General features: G+C 34.0%; 1 protein-coding gene across 1 annotated transcript in view; it reads right to left on the bottom strand.

Annotated features, from left to right (window-relative positions):
- Window positions 1–5,858: 5,858 nt before the first annotated feature.
- CARF (calcium responsive transcription factor) overlaps window positions 5,859–16,675 on the bottom strand; it is a 47,892-nt gene continuing 37,075 nt past the window's right edge. The window contains exons 10-14 of the mRNA XM_072617321.1: window positions 15,792–15,954; window positions 14,063–14,138; window positions 13,249–13,379; window positions 12,466–12,832; window positions 5,859–9,178 (exon numbers count right to left, since the gene is read on the bottom strand). Coding sequence (XP_072473422.1) covers window positions 9,105–9,178; window positions 12,466–12,832; window positions 13,249–13,379; window positions 14,063–14,138; window positions 15,792–15,954 — 811 coding nt within the window. The 3' untranslated portion in view covers window positions 5,859–9,104. The remainder of the gene's footprint in view (window positions 9,179–12,465; window positions 12,833–13,248; window positions 13,380–14,062; window positions 14,139–15,791; window positions 15,955–16,675) is intronic.

The raw sequence follows: 16,675 nt of genomic DNA, 5'->3' as shown, positions 1-16,675 counted from the left end.
TGGACTCCATAGCTTCAATGGAGTCAAAGTTCTGATTGACTTTCTGGCTCTAAATCTATGGTCTTTTAACCTATCTTACTTGTACATCTATTCCTCATACTCTTATGCCAGAATACTTCCTCCTTCAAGATAACTACTTCAAATAACCAACACAAGCACTGAGAATTTGTAAAGTGTTTTTCAAAACAATTATATTTGTTACCTCATCTATCCGTTTAGTACGAGTATCTCCCTTGCTCATGATTCAGTATCATTGAGTTACTATCCTCAAATACTTCTCTGTGAAATAAATTCCTTCTCCTGGGGTATTTTCCATCTCCCAAGACATTCCTTTAAGGATTCCTACCCCTGGATCACCTTTTCCAAACTAGATATTTCCTGAAAATATTTTTCCCTAGAATTTTTCTTTAAAGTGTCCTTTCCATTTTGAGAGTAACTTCTACCAGAATATTTTCCATGAGACAATCCCTAATATATTCCTATTTTTAAATGCTACCATCTCGCCTCTTGGCCCTGCATTAAATTTCAATGATTTATTACTATTTATTGACATGTCAGAAGCCACTAACAACTGTCCTTAGGAGTCAAACTCTATCCTGAATATACTATAAATTACTCTTTTAAAATTTAATTTTTTAATTTACAGTTATTTATTTTCTTTCTCACACTCCCCAATTTAAAAGAAAAAAAGAAAAACAAAAGTCTCATAATAAATGTGCAGTAAAGTAAAACAAATTCCCACATTGTCCATGTTCAAAAATGTATGTGTCATTCTGCATTTTAAATCCATCATTTACTTGTCAGAGGTGGGTAGTATAGTTAATCACCAGTCCTTTGGAATTATGGTTGGTTATTACATTGATCAGAATTCTTGAGCCTTTCAAAATTGTTTGGTTTTAGAATGTTATTGTTATACTAAGTGTTCTCCTGGTTCTATTCATTTCACTTTGCATTAGTTCATCAGTTTCCCCAGGTTTCTCTGAACCCATTCCTTTTGTCATTTCTTACTACATAATATTATTCCATTATATTGGTTCAGACACTCACCACTTGAGGGGACTCTCATAGTTTCTAATTTTCCTTTATAAAAAGAGTTGCAATAAATATTTTTTGTAGATATGGGTCCTTTTCTTTCTCCTTTGTTGTCTTGTGCATAGGCCTAGAAGAGGTATTGTTAGGCCAAAATAATTTCAAATTGCTTTCCTCAACAGCTCTATTAATACACAGCTCCATCAAAACAGTGCATTACTATGCCAATTTTCCCACAGCTCCACCAATATCTGTAATTTTCCCTTTCTGTCAATTTTACCAAACTGAGAAGTATGAGGGTAGGACCTCAAAATTGCTTTAATTTGCATTTCTTTACTTAGTAGTAATTTAGAACTTTTTATTCACATGGTAGTTGTTAGCTTGAACGTATTCCTTTGAGAACAACCTGTTCGTATCCTTTGACCATTTTTCAGTTGGGGGAATGGTTCTTATAATTTTGAATCAACTCCTTAAAGATTTTGGAAATGAGACCCTTGTCAGGGAAACTTGCTGCAAAGATTTTTTCCCCAGTTACCTGTTTCCCTTCTAATTTTTAGCTGCACTGATTTTAAGAGCTTTTCAATATTACATAAAATCATCTGTTATGTTTTCTACAATATATTATTAATGTAAAAATGAGTTCATATTTACCTGAAATTCCCATTTAACAGGAAATTGACCATTAGTTATCTCAGATATAGTTACTTTGACAATTTAAAAATCTTTACATATTGGCTCCCTTTTTGTTTTTACCAGTAGCATTTTTGTTGTCATTTTGAAAAAAAATTATCATCAACTTAAAACCATGAATGACAAGTAATCAAATAAATGTGCCTAAGGAATAAAACCATATATAAATCTCTTATCAATGAATAAAAACACATTTATTTTACTGATTTTTAACCACTTGATAGTATTAATGATTTTGGTGTGAAAAACTCTCATTTCTGGGTAGCTCTAGTTGCAGAAGAGGGAGGTGCACCTGCAGAAACATTTGCCAAGTCACATCTCCATCCCAGTTGCTTCCTAGGACGATGATGGCTGTGGGAGATCCCTAGGTTAGAAGTTAGACTGATGGTATGGAGGACACTTATCATTCATGACACATATCATCTTGGACTTAACTGTCAGTGGCAGTTGATCAGGTATTGGTGTTTGAGGTGGTGAGGAAGGTGAGACCCTTCTCAAGTCTAAAACATCTATTCAGTACTACACGGCAGGAACTTTATTAAAGTATTGGAAATACAAATACAAGCAAAAAGTTAATGCCCCTACTCAAGGAGCTCCCATTCTTATTTGGGAAGAAAGTATATAAAAGGAGTCTGAAAAGAGTACTGGGAAGAAGGTATTAATATGAAAGGATGGAAAAGAAGTCTGGAGAGGAATGCATGTATGGCTTTTCCTTAAAATGGAGGTTCTGAGAGGAACTTGCTTAGTTCAGAGGAAAGGAGCTAAGGGGTGGAATGAAATTCCAGGATGACAAAGCCATGGGTGCAATGAAACCCTCAGAAAGGTGAGGGGACCACAGGGATAGAGGAACTTCTAGGTGAGAAGTCTGCTATGGCATAGTGGAGAAAAAGTCCAGACAGTCAAGAGTAGAACCTGGGGAGGAATGAAGGAATAAATAATGGCAGATACAAGCATTTTCTTTAACATGTAGATTCTGGGAGGAACCAGTCAATCAGAGGAAGGGGTCACAGAGGCATAGTAAGAAAGGTGAGAAGGCTGCTGTGACACTATGAAGAAAAGTCAGGAGAGTCACAAGTAGAGTCCAAAGAGTAATAATCTATCTTTGCAACAAATAAGAGTTATTTAAAACCAACCAATGAAGTAACCATGTCTGGCAGGCAAAGCAACATTCTATACCTCTAGTCTTCCATCTCTACTGATAGTACAGATATGGGTTTCATCAAGATTGTTCATTGTGATTAATTAATCTGAGTTTAGTTGCATTTTAGTGCAACATCTCAGAGTCTTAGTTAAGGTTGCAAAATGTCTAAGAATGGTCATACTACCTCTCTGGCCTCATAACAGAGGAGAGAGTGTAACAGAGCTAGCTTGGGAAAGGATATTTTAGAGAAAGGTGCTAGGCTCAAGAAGTAAAAAAGACTGAAAGACTGGTTGAGGAAGTTGTCTATGTGTAGGTGGCAAATTTTTTAAAGGCTTACCTAGAAGCATGCTTATAGACAGTCAAGGGACTTTGCTGGCTCTTTCACAGAGGCTTCCCTTTTTCATTTTCCCAGATTTGATAGATTTATATTTGACAGTAGCAGAACTGAGAACAGCAATATGGAAAACAGCAAAATGGAGAACTGTAGAAATAGCAGATTGAAAAGCCCTGCTTCTACCTATCAAAGGAATGTTTGTGTGGACAGAAAATATTAAGTTTGTCATACAAGAGCTTCAGTACTTTCAATAAAAGAGAGAAAAACTGATATTTCACTTCTTAAATACAAAATAGCACAAGGAGACTTTTTTTGCAGGCCAAAATACAGTACTGTATTTTGTATGAAGCAATTGGTCTTTATTGTTGACAAATGTGCATAATAAAGCCAGGAATGTGGGTTAGGTGGGTGGAGTACACAGACTATCCTTGGCTAACCTTTGGTCCTGTCTCAAATTCATTTACAGTAAACCTGATAGAATCTAGAGGGGAGAGTGACAAGTATAAGTAGATAAAGTATTTCTCATGAGTTTAACATGAGCCACAAAAGTAAGATGGTTATCTGTAACATGCAGACAGCTTTAATCTATATTGAAGATGTAAGGGTCAAAAGAATAGATATAATGTCAGTCTGTAGCCCTCCACCCAGATTTTGTTGGCTTCTGGTGGAAGGTATGACTAAACAGAAGTCTGCCTACCCTTATCAACGCAAGTTCTGATCACTCTCCCCTAGCTGACTGAAAGCCCAGAAAGGTATTAACCTTATAATGTAGCAAGGTAGCACAGTGAATAGTGTGCTGGGCCAGAAGTCAGGAAGACTCATCTTCCTCAGTTCAAGTATAGTCTCAGATACTAGCTAGCTAACATATCTACTCTTTTCTGGGTTCTTAATTCACTTTACATTAATTCATGTAAGTCTTCTCATGGTATGATCCGATTTCTTTAACCAATCTGAAAAGACTTTCTGTAAACATCATTCCAATAGCTTTTAACAACTTTTAATACTTAAAAGTTCCTGACTGATTGAGATGTGTTCCTACCTGGTCAGGTATCAGGGCACTACATCTCCTATAATAAGAGAGATGGATTAAGGGACTTATTGACTCAAATGCCCCTACTCAAATATATTTTGGAATATACTATTCCTATTACAACAAAAGATCCTAAAAATCATTTATGCTATGTCAGACTTCAAGCAAGATACCAACTACTTTTACTCCAGCCTTCTGGATATTTCATTTGTTAGAAATCATCACAGAACTACAAGGATGCACAGGTAAATTAGTATTTATCAAGTCATTGAAAATAATTAGTAATAATGTTTAATTATAGAAGTCAACAATATTATTTAAGACTTCAGGAATCTGTCTGGATCTACACAATGGATGGTCTTTGGAGGCAGGGACTATTTTCACTTTTGTGTTTGTATACAAAGCACCTAGCACAGTATCTGGAATATTAAAAGCTTTCAAAAAATATTTGTTGAATTAAACTGAATCCAGGGAGTTCCACAGAAGAATAGAGGACTTTGTCCTAATGAGTCTTTTTTTTTTTTTAATCCTAGAAAAGAGGAAAAAACATAACAGCTGAAACTTTTTTACCCTCCCAAACTATAGATTAGATCCAATTTATGATCATTTCTGTGTGTAAAGCAAAAATTACCTTGGAAAAAAGGGACATTTTTTCTTTCATTTCCCCTATCACTGGTTTGATGAGTGGACACAATATTGCTATCAGACAACTGAGGTAAATTCTTCTGCAAAGTAAAACTGTCACCACCTAATGGGCAATGAATAATTAAAAATAGTTGAAAATGATCTTTTTTACTTATGATCTAAGGGCCTTAACCATGTTACCAGTTGATGAGAGGACGGGAGACCACGTTATATGATGAACAGTTGATTTACCTGGGGATGCTTAGCTTGGAGAAGAAAAGACTTGGATATGAATATGAGTAGGTGGTTAGGGGATTAGACAGGCATTTATGAAGGGGTGTCATCAAGACAGAGTATCAGAATTGCTCTGCTTGGTCTCAAAGGGTCAGAATTAGGAGCAATGATAAAAAGTTGCACTGAGGAAAACTTGAACTCAATGAAAGAAAAAGTCTAATAAGAGCTGTTCAAAAGTAGAATGGGCTATTTGAGAATAAGCACATTTCATATTACCATCAATTTTCAAGTGGTAACTGGATGACTTTTTTTGAGGGATGTGGTAGAGGGAATTCCTGACCAGGTCCAGGTAGGACTAGCTCCAGTTCTGAAAGTCTATGATTGTCTACTCAAGTAAAAAAGGTGTGGACCCTTTTTGCACTAAGGCTTGGCTACCATAACTAAAGTTGTTAATAATCACAAACATTACGGTCATCCAATGCTTCTGGACCATAAGTTAATTTGGCACACCTACTGATAGAAGAAAGACTTCTACCCCCACTGATAATGACAGTGAAGTAAGAGTGAAGAAAATAAAGTAAAGAGAGTAAAAGAAGAAATAAATAAAACTAGCAGAGCTACATACAAATGATCCTTTCCCCATCCTTAAAGGAATTCCTTTAGAAGTCAATGGCTGTTATGTTAACAGGGCTTTAAGCTTCTTCCTGGTCTTCTACTAGTTATACTTAATTAAGTACTTTCAGATTCCTAGAACATCAGTTTCACAATCAAAGTAGTCGGGTAACAAGATGTTTATTTTATAGCATCAAAATAAACAAAAAGCACCTCAATCTCCAAGGGAAATATAAAAAATTTTATAACAAGTTTTAAAAAAAGGCTTTTTTGGTTTAAGTTTAAAAAAAATTACATTATAACAAGAACACTATACATTAAGTTACAATAAATATACACTTTATCTCTTTTTAAATTTTATACAAGTTAAACAACATTTTTCATATCCACATGATTAAGCATGTCTCTATGGCATATAAAGAAAGAAATCTTGGATTTGTTTGGTTTAATACTAAAAACTCTAGTCAAGATAAGAACAAGGGACCCAGGTTTCCTATTTCCTGCCTTTTGGTCAACAGTTTCTGCATGCATAAGCCTTTTTTGTTTTAAAGATACTAACTGCCTTTATGAGAAACTGACATTGAGGGAAATTGTAATTGTTTAACTACAAGTGACTTGCAGTGGGGCTTGAAATAAATTTGATGGCCTGGAATATGAAGAGAATAATGATAATTAGTCAATAGTTCAGAAATTTGCTCAAATGTCAATTTTGAATTCATACCTGCTTATTTTAAATGCACTACCTGAATCTTATCAAATATTACACACAAAAAATCGTAATATTTTGCTACATAGCAATTAGGAAGAGAATGCCAACTATGTGGTTATAGAAAATGTTATGCCATTATGACAAATTCAATACATGCCTTAAAACAAATCTGAGACAATATATGTAAACACTTTTTTTTAAATAACAAAAGCCTAGGCACCTTCAAAGACAACACTGATATAACCTGAGCATGCACTCGGAGGACGAAGAATAATAAGTTTCTAGAACTTGTCTGGTAGTCAACTTTTGGAAGAACTACTCAACAAAAAACCCAGAGGAAAATACTGATAATTTAGTGTCTATCTATAAAACTAAAAGAAAGTAAAATCAAAGACTTAAATTTAAGCATTCTTTTACATTTGTTTTCAGGCTACACTTTTACCTTCTGTTCTAATAATAAAAAGCAGAGATTCAGCAAAATGAGATGAGAGGAATATTTGTATAAACATCTCTTCTGATTAAGAGTTAAGGTTATATTCTCTGAAATCTCTTTAGCATAAAGTTACAGAACAAGATACGCTTCTTAGTTAGCATTTCACTAACCAATTCAATAACTAAAAGGAAAAGAAAAATCTCCAAAAGAAACAGTGAAAATGTCAAATCAATAATTTCTATCATTAATAATCAGCAAGACCGAGATTTACTATTTGCAATCTTAAGGAAGAGGGTAATAAAACACCAGTTTGAGAGATGCAATGGAAAATAAAAGTAATTTTTTTTTAGTCTCCATATCCCTAAATTTGAAATTAATATGGACAAATTCGCTCAATGGTTTTAGGTGAATTACCACAAACTTTAGTAGAAATTTAAGTTTAAGGCAAATTATCAGTGGACTTAACACAAAATTTATCAAGTATAAAAGACTTAACATAATTAGATTTGGCAGAGTTGGAGTCATTATGAATGACCACATTAAATATTTTCATTCCTCAGGAAAGAATGTATTTTTTACTAAAGTTTTAAATTTAACTAAAAATTAAACTTCATATTAAATAATATCATGAGTAAAAATTAAATATAAAAAAGCAAAAATGTTTACAATTAAAGTACAGGTTCTATTTTTCATCTACCTGGAATGAAAGAACTCTCCAAATGTAGACAGACACTAAAATAATTGAACTGGATTAAGGATGAGAATCCTTTGTGATTTTAATCACTTTAAAAATCACAAAAAGTGATTCAGAGTAGTCAGAATATATCTTCAAACATCATTTTGCTTTGTCTATGTGAAAGCTCTGGATCTTTAATATCTAACACTGATAAACCCTTCCTTATAATTTTTTAAAGAAAAATTATAATTAAGCTGAATTCCTGACAACTATACTTGACTTTTCTGGCTTAGCAATATACTGACAATAGGGATTTATACTGAAAATGCTATGATGCTTGGCATTTGAAGTAAATATTAATACTTTAATTAGCAAATGCAATAGATCAATACATTTTACTATTATAAATAACAAATTTTATGCACAAATATTTTTAATGGAAATATCTTACTTCTAAATGCCAGTCAATCCATGAAGAATTTTGTGTGGCATGGAAAAAATGTAAATATATGCCCATTTTTTTTTCAATGTAATATTAAAAAAAATCCTCTGAGATCAGTTTAAAAAGCTTTGTAAATTGCCTGTAAACTCTGGGAACCTTTTCATGTACTCAAAAGTTCTCTAATTCCATTGATGGTAGTGTTCTAGCTATAAAGACAGTATATATGCTACATGTACTTCTATTGCTTTTCTGTGTAATTCAAGTTACTTAAGGATATAGGATTCTCTGCACTTAGAATATTCCAAGTATCCTTCTGAAAACTTAATTAACAAGTTCTTTGTAAATGGAAGTGCAAAAAGTTAAAGGGAAGTAGCTGAAGTACAGCCACATTTTACCCAAAGTGACTGTGGTCATTAGTAGTCATACCAGGTGAAACGGATTGCAACCCAAGAGAACATCATTCATAGCGTTAAAAATGATTTGAACAAATGAGATCCATTATATTTCATATTTTCAGTGTGCTTTCATTTGTCATCCATATTTTCTTTAGCCTTGGAATGTAACTTTCTTTCTTACATTCAATCTCTTCACATAAGTACCTTTTCCCACTAGTGCCAAACAGGCTCTGTTATCAAAGCCATGTCCCTCCTTTAGCAGTTTAAGCCCTAGCATCTTGCTTCTAAGAAGAAAAAAAAGGATAAAGAAAAAAGCCTGTCATATGACTGATGTATGTAAGAGCATGTTTTTGTCAGCCAGCCACTAAGCACCAAAATCAGATAAGACTTTCTATGAGCAGAAGAAGTATGTATGTTGGCACTAAACCTTTACAAGTCATTCATTTTAGCCTACTTTTTGAAATATTGGTTAAATCAGACAATTTAGAAACAGCAGATCTATCCAAAATTGAGAAGAGAAACTCTCTTATAAGGGTACATAATGACTTTGAATTGTCACAAATCATTTTCAGTCTCCATTAAAACTATTCTATACAATGTCTTTACAATGACACTATGAAGAATTGCGCACCATTTTGATACCACCCACTTTCATTTCCAAGAGAGGTCAATTTTTCAAAATTTTAAGTCTTAAAAAGTCTTGAGAAACTTAAACCACAGATGAGGTATTTCTGTCCAAGATATTATTTACTTGCTCAGATAATGTTGGTTTCACTGGGCTCTTCTTTGATTTGACTCACAGAAATAGTACCTTGTAGATTTTCTTCAACTTTAAAAACAAACAAAAGACAGATATTAAGGTCAGCACTTTTAAGCTCTTTAGAATTACATATTTTTAGAAGCTAAGCATGACAAGAGTTTAAAACATGATAGTAATTTATACGCTAGGTTGTACACTTGAGAATGCAACAATTTTGTGATTTATAACATTCATGTCACTCATTTTTTTGTGTGAAAAGATGAAAGAATTATATTTCTTGAACATGATTAACAACAGAAAAAGGAGAGAGGAGTGTAGACAAAATTGTAAAGCTATTCTTCTTTAAATATCTCTTCTAAGAATAACCAGTTCATTAAATGAGAAAAAATAAACCCTAGTAAGTAAGACTTTTCAAACAGATGTTTGTTTAGCCTAATTAATTTTTAAAGATAGGATGCCACTGAATATTTATGTGAATAAAAGGAAACATAGTTCCCTTTCTTTGAAGGAAAACTTCAGATGTTTGTACAGTTAGGAACATATGCTGCAAATACTTATACATGGTACCATTTCAACAACCTTTAATTATAAAGGTTTCCATGCTTGTGTAGTTAAATGTTAATGGAAATTTTCTGCTGATCAAGAAACTCTAATGTTTGTCCTAATTTTGGAAAAAAAAAAAGTTGCACCTTTAAAGAATGTTTTAACTTGATTATCTGCACTATTCACTTGTTCTATCTACCAGAAAAATGAAGCTTCAGTACATATAATTTCCAACCTTAAACTTATTTTCAAAACAATTGAAACTAAATAAATCTAAGTTTAGTACATAACAGTAGTTCTACTGAAAACAGGAAAGCAGGAGATCTCAGATAAAATCTTCATCTCTCTCTGGGATGTCAATTTTTTTCCCAACTGATGAACAGAACAGAGGTTAAAGCAACCATACATTTCTTGAAAGGGAGGGTTGTGTGTACCAAACGTATATCCGTGAAGCCTTTAAGCCTCACAACAGAGAAGCATTGATTATCTGGTTTGAGTAGCTCTGGGAGTTCTTATCAAATTCAAGTGGCCTCTCAAATTCTAATTCAATTCAAGAATTCCTGGGAGTTTACTTCAAAAAGGCCGTCTTGTTAGGCCTGCCGCTGAACAGACCTCTTAGAAGCCCTCTGCCACAAGGTTGTGAGCCTTTAGTATTCTTCAGTGACATATAAGTAAGATGCTTCTAGTCAGTTACATAGTATTTAAAACTATTTCAATCAGTGGTTTTTAAAAATGAATGTTTTCTGAAGGAAATTACCACAGTTCTTCCAACTAAAAAGTGAACAGGGAAAAAAAGAAGTGAATAGGAATGGAGATGAGGATATAATTTCAGAATAGTTTCTACAGTGTGTATTTTGTTTTTTCTCAAAAAAATTGTAAAAATTCCTCCTAAAAATATCCAGCTCAATTATTTGAGTAAAAAGAAGTGATCCAGTGAGGCCAGCTAATAGTAATTATCAGTTTTACAAAAACATATCTTATGCTGTCGGTGACTGGCTAAGTTGATTAGAGCATGATGCTAATGAGGCTAAGGCTGTCAGCTAGGACTGTATGATTCCACTGGTCCTGCTGGCCTCACTAATCTCTCCAATGTGTGCCGCTGACTATAACGGAGAGTGGACCATAATGTAAAGGCATCATACAAATTCACTACCATCACTGAAAAGACAATTGAGAATTCATTACCTAATGACAATCCATAGAATCAGAGGAAAGCCCACTATTTCTACTTCTGATAATAAAAACTCATTACCAGAAACAAGTGATTAAAAAAAAATGATTCTCACTTTAAGTCTCTGAGAAATGCAGTTATATTTTCAGTTATTTCTATGGAGATACTACCTAAGTCTCCCATTAAAATGCAGGCTTCTTAAAGATAGCATATAGGCTGCTCAGATGATAGAGCACTGGACCTGCAGTCAAGAAGGCCTGAGTTCAAATGTCACCTGAGACAAGTACTGGCTGTGTGACTCAAAGCAAGTCATGTAACCTGTCCCAGTTTTCTCATCTGTAAGACAGGGGTAATGATAACACCTCCCTCCCAGGGTTGTTGAACAATAAACTGAGATAGCATTTATAAAATACTTTTTGCAAACCTTAATGTGCCACATAAATGCTGGCTATTACTGAGAACTGGGACTTTCTCATTTTTGTCTTTGAATCCCCAGTGCTTAGGCCAAAGCCTGGCTCATGCGAAGTTTTTAATGAATGCTGGCGACTGAACTGACTCCTCCACTGTTGGTCATTTTTACATCGTTACAGCTGATCATTCTAACATGTTGTTCTTGATGATTTGCTAATAACTTTCACATGAGGTGATATACTGACTGTCTTGTTTTATAATTATACTATTCCTTCTTTTTTTTCTCTGAATTCACTGTGGTCAGCTCATGATCTTTCCACGCCTGTAAAATGTTACCTTGTCTTTAATTTCCCATGCTATTTTACTACTCTTGCAAGAAATGCTTGTTACTTGTGGCTGCAACAGCTGATTATGATGTCTGTTTTAGGAAAGAAAAATTTACACACCTGCAACAATCCGAAGACAAAAGCACTGGAGACAGGAGTCCCTTCTTTTCCTCTCTACCTTTAGGGGTGGTTTGTCTACCCTAGATGTCAGACTTCAAACAAATAAACTGCTGCCAATAAGAAAAGAAAGGAAGAATCTCCTCCTCTCAGTTGCTGTTGTGGTGTACTTGAAATTGATAAAGCTCATTGCTGCTCCCCAGTAACTAGGGAAAATGGGTTCATTCATCCTTTCCAGATATACTGAGGTCACAAAACTCAACCTTAGTGGTTCCTAGCTAAAATTCTTATTTCTTTTTCTTCCTCTGATGGTTGACTAATGTCAATTCTACTTTTTCTTCCTTTTTTCCCTGAAGTACTTCAGTCCCTTCACTTTATATTTAAGGCTCATTTTACTATATTGTGAGTTCTCCCATTAGAAATGTCTTCATTTTTATTCATAAAGTAGATCACTCTTAACACCTTCAAACCCACCCATGAAAACCTTTATTGGTTTTGCACCTTTATCAATTTAGTTTTTGAGCATTTATTGATTTTAGTTTTGATTAGATTTAGTGATTTTAATTTTTGGACTAAGAAGCTGGGAAGGATAACAGAAGGAAGAAGCAGAGAAAAATAAAGTACATGTTTAATTCTAAGTAGTGAGATTTTTTTTCCTCTTTCTTTTGCAGTCTTATTGAACTTTACTGAGATTGTAAATCCACTGAGCGGACTATAAATTTTTTGTTTTGACATACTAATTTCACAAATATTAAAAGTAATAATAATGTAGACTGGTTTCAACTTACTAAGAGTTGGGTGGTTGTTCACAATCCTGATTGGAATGGTTTGTACATCTCCCCAAAAAATCTGATGAACACTTCCTTCCAGGCTTCCTGTATCCTCAACACCTCCAACTGCTACCAGCTGGCCCATTGTAACAAGGTTCTGATCAGACCCTGGAAGGTTACTGAGTGTAGAGGAAGCAGGATGACCCTGTGTCAGGCAGGCTCCTGCTTGAAGGTTATGTCCTTGAGTGAACACAAGAGAATGGTTCACTGCAGTACCTCCTATTGAATCCAGAAGGTTTGCAGAAGTAGAATGAGAGTGGCTATTTACTGATATCAAAGCAGTCGTTCCATCAGTAGAGGTGAATGCTGGTTGTAACTGTAAACCCTGTGAAACATAAAAATCAATTACCAAAACGATTAACTAAGGCACCTTTTTTTCTTACAGGTTATTGTTCACCATTCAGACACCTGTTTAGGACAAAAAAAAAAATAATACTGGTTAAGGTCTTTTCTTCTAAAATTCTTTGAATCTATCATTATATGATACTAAAAGGGAAAAGGAGAGTATACTAAGAAGGTGAGGACTAAATTTCACTTTATTCATATTCAATTCAATTCATACTCAATATATCTTCAATCAATGGAAAGGTGCTAGGTTATTTCTAAAATGGGAATTTATAAGGAATAAATTCTCTGTGAAAATTATCATAACCTTTCCATCAAGAAATAAAAAAGAAAATATAAATGCTTTGAAAATCTGAATGGAAATAATTAAACTTGACTACTTTGTTGAACACCTACCTGCAACTGTGCAAATATTTTGGGCTGAAATGAAGAAAGTGAAGAGAGCAAGTGGGCTGTCTCTGGAGACAAAGACTCCCCTGTCCGATTCGCTTCCACTTTAGTGATAACCGATTCTCCTGGGGAGCTTCCTAAAGTATATCACATCACCAATAAACTGTTAAAATAAGAACTATTTCTATTGAATTTCAGGGCAATTTATTCCAGTCCCTCATCATTTAAGTTGGTTTGAAAAACTGGATTATAGAACTTTATAAGATCATCTTGTCAGTCCATTCTTCATGATTTTACGTAGAGCTACACCTAAAATTCTCCAGATATATAAGAACCCTATCCTTTTCTTTTTTTTTAAGACCCTTAGAAAAGAGATTTTGTAATCTCCCTTCATAATTAATTCCAGGACTTAAAACTTTAACTCTCTTACTGCCACCTCCTAATGTGCATAATAATCAGTAACTAATCAGTAACACTATGCCTATCATGTATATTATGGGTAGATAGGCACAAAGCTTTTTTTATGTAATGATAACCAATGTCTGAAAAGACTCTTGGAAGATAAAGATTGGGAGAAAAAAAGTAACAAATCGCAAAAAGAAAGAGGAAAGCATATAACTATTGGGTCAAAGGGACCTTTTTGCTTCAAACCACCTCAAGGTGGTTGCTGATGGAACTGTCTCAGCCCTCCAGTTAGTTAGCTTAGCCACAGATTATCTTTTTTATTTATAAGAAAACATGCAAATTGGTCTTCAGGAAAATTTGGAATTCGTCAGATACATTTAAAAGTATTTTAAAACTACATTCAGCATAAGCCTACCCTCGGTGGATGGCGATGCAAATGTAACTGTTACAGTCTCTGTGAGAATGTTCCCACTGTCTGTGGTCCATTGGAACTGAAATGAGAAATAAACTATTCAGTAAAGATGTGAAAATATACATATAAAAGAACGATATTGAAAGTTATCAATAATTGTTATCCTTTATATTTTTCCAACTGCAGTTATCTTTTAGTATGTAGTTACTTAGATTATTATGCTATGACGACCGCCAATGTATTACAAAGCAAAAATACTGATAACTTCCATATAAATTTCAAGATTTTAATGTCACTGAAAAAGTGAAAAAAGTGTTACAAGGTAAAAAGTAATAAGAATGACTCTAAAAGCTGCAAGAAAATAATATTCCACTGTGGTATATTTCATCTTCCTCAAGTGTACCTAGAAATCTGCAATCACCTTCGATATGCAAGGTATCCCATTTGAAAGGTAACCAAGAAGAAATCGAGAAGCCCCACTATTCCAGTGACACCTCTTATGTCTCTTCCCTTATCAGAAGATAAATGGAAGAACAGAGAAATGGGTTAAAGAAAGGATTAGAGATGGGAACCTAAACCTTTCCTCACTAGGATTATAGGGTAAATGAAGGATTACCCTGGTGCTCTGACACCTTGGGCTGACAAGACATTTAACCATGCTAGTCCTCAGCTTCCTTATCTATAAAACGAGGGGTTTTGATTCAATGGCTCCATCTATATCATGTTTGAACATAGCTGTTTTCATATTCTCTCCCCCATTATACTGTGAGCTCAAGAGGAGGGATTGGTTTTTGCCTTTCTTTGTATCTTAGGCATTTAAGAAAAGCTTGCTGACAACTGGGAGGGCCCTGCCAGTCCTCTAACCTTCTCTCTCAAGCTTTGTTTTTTCGGTTAAAATGCCTATTAATCACCTACTAACTCTATACATTTCATCTGACTTAATACGAAATTGAGCTTTCATTCTTCCCAGACCAAAAGATCTCGGAAAATCTAGACATACTACATCTGTGTGGTAGGGGGTCTGAGAATAAAGAGAGTAGGATGGAGTTCATTATCTTTTTTGTGTGAGTCACACATGAAAATCAATCTCATTACTTTATAGTTGCAATTACATGTAAATTCACCTGATTATTTCACTGTCCTAACTATACCATCAGTAAAATTTGGGGAAAACTTTTTTAGTCACAGTTAGGATAAATTTACATCAATAAGTTGTATGGAAAGTGAAAACAATTAAGGACCACTTGTCTCTACTGGGATGAATCACTTAATCCTTAAAGGGCCTCAATTTCCTCAGTCTAAAATAATGAGATTGGACTAGATCTTGCAACTCTGTGATTCAATGAGTCTCTGAAATAATGTGGTTATTAAGGAGAAATCTGGTAATCCATCTATCCTCAGGGATTTGTTTAGATAACAAACATCCCATTATCTCCTATTAACCCTTATTTATAATTTTCTTCATAAAGAAAACACTCAGGCCTAGCCTTTTAAATGAAAAAAAACTATTAGTCCTATTTGGTCAAGAAAATAGTGCTATAAGTTTAAGAGAAATAACATACATTTTCAGACTGACTTCTTTTTTCACAACTTATTTATTTTTGTTACAAATAAATTCCAAGAAGTAAACTAAATTCTGGTTAACATCATGAATGGAACCTATTATGGACACAAGAGCAAAAGAAAGCTAAGTAAGAACCACAAAATAAATCAAATGTACTTCAAATCATACCGTAGCTGGAGGAGTTTCTGAATTATACACCATCTCCCCATTTCTCAAGGACTTCTGGACCTCATGAATGTGATTTTTTATGTCATTCACAGTTGGGAAAAAGGACAAATTATGTCTTTCAGGTATCTCATCAGGCTTGAACAATTCCCTCTCTACAAATTTTCTGTGGATATATGAAAAAGGAAAAATAATTTAAAACATATGTGAAACCAAAACCGGAAAGATTTTTTTCCATATAAAGTATGGTTTATATTTATAACCTTTCCATATTTTCCCACTTTTAATTTTTCTACAAGAGTGTTTTAGAGTCCACATGGGTGAGAAAACTTTAATGCTTTCTTTCTCCAAATGGTTATATGCAAACTAGTTTGGTATTTTATGGTGATAACTGAAAAGAATAAACCTTTTCTGCCCCAGGAAAACCAAGGGAGGATCAATGAAACAGTTGAGTGGAATAGTATGTGAAACATAATGTGCAGAAAGAGATATAGCCAGAAAATGGTAATTATACCAATTAAATGTGAAGTACATGATGAAAAAGAGCATACACATAAAAAGCTGGAGTCATTATTAGATAAACCATGATTATTAGTTAAGTAACATATTAGTTAATACAGAAAATATATTCATGTCATGCCACAACACTATCCTTAAGAATCCATACTTATACAATATTTTCTAGGTGAGACCTATTGTGACAAAGCCCTTCTGACACTATTAGGAAGTCTCTAAAGGATAGGGTTTGAGGTTTACTAAATTCTGAATTTTACCATGTTATATTCATGAAGGGATTCTTAACCTGGAATCTATTAACTATGCAATCCAAAAGTTAAAAAACATTTTGGTAACTGCATTTCCATATAATTGGTTTCTTTTGTAATACT

This window comes from Notamacropus eugenii, chromosome 6, assembly GCF_028372415.1.
Source record: "Notamacropus eugenii isolate mMacEug1 chromosome 6, mMacEug1.pri_v2, whole genome shotgun sequence".
Classification (NCBI taxonomy): Eukaryota; Metazoa; Chordata; class Mammalia; order Diprotodontia; family Macropodidae; genus Notamacropus; species Notamacropus eugenii.
The sequence above is the reverse complement of the archived record's forward strand: the minus strand, read 5'-3'. Positions and strand labels throughout refer to the sequence as shown.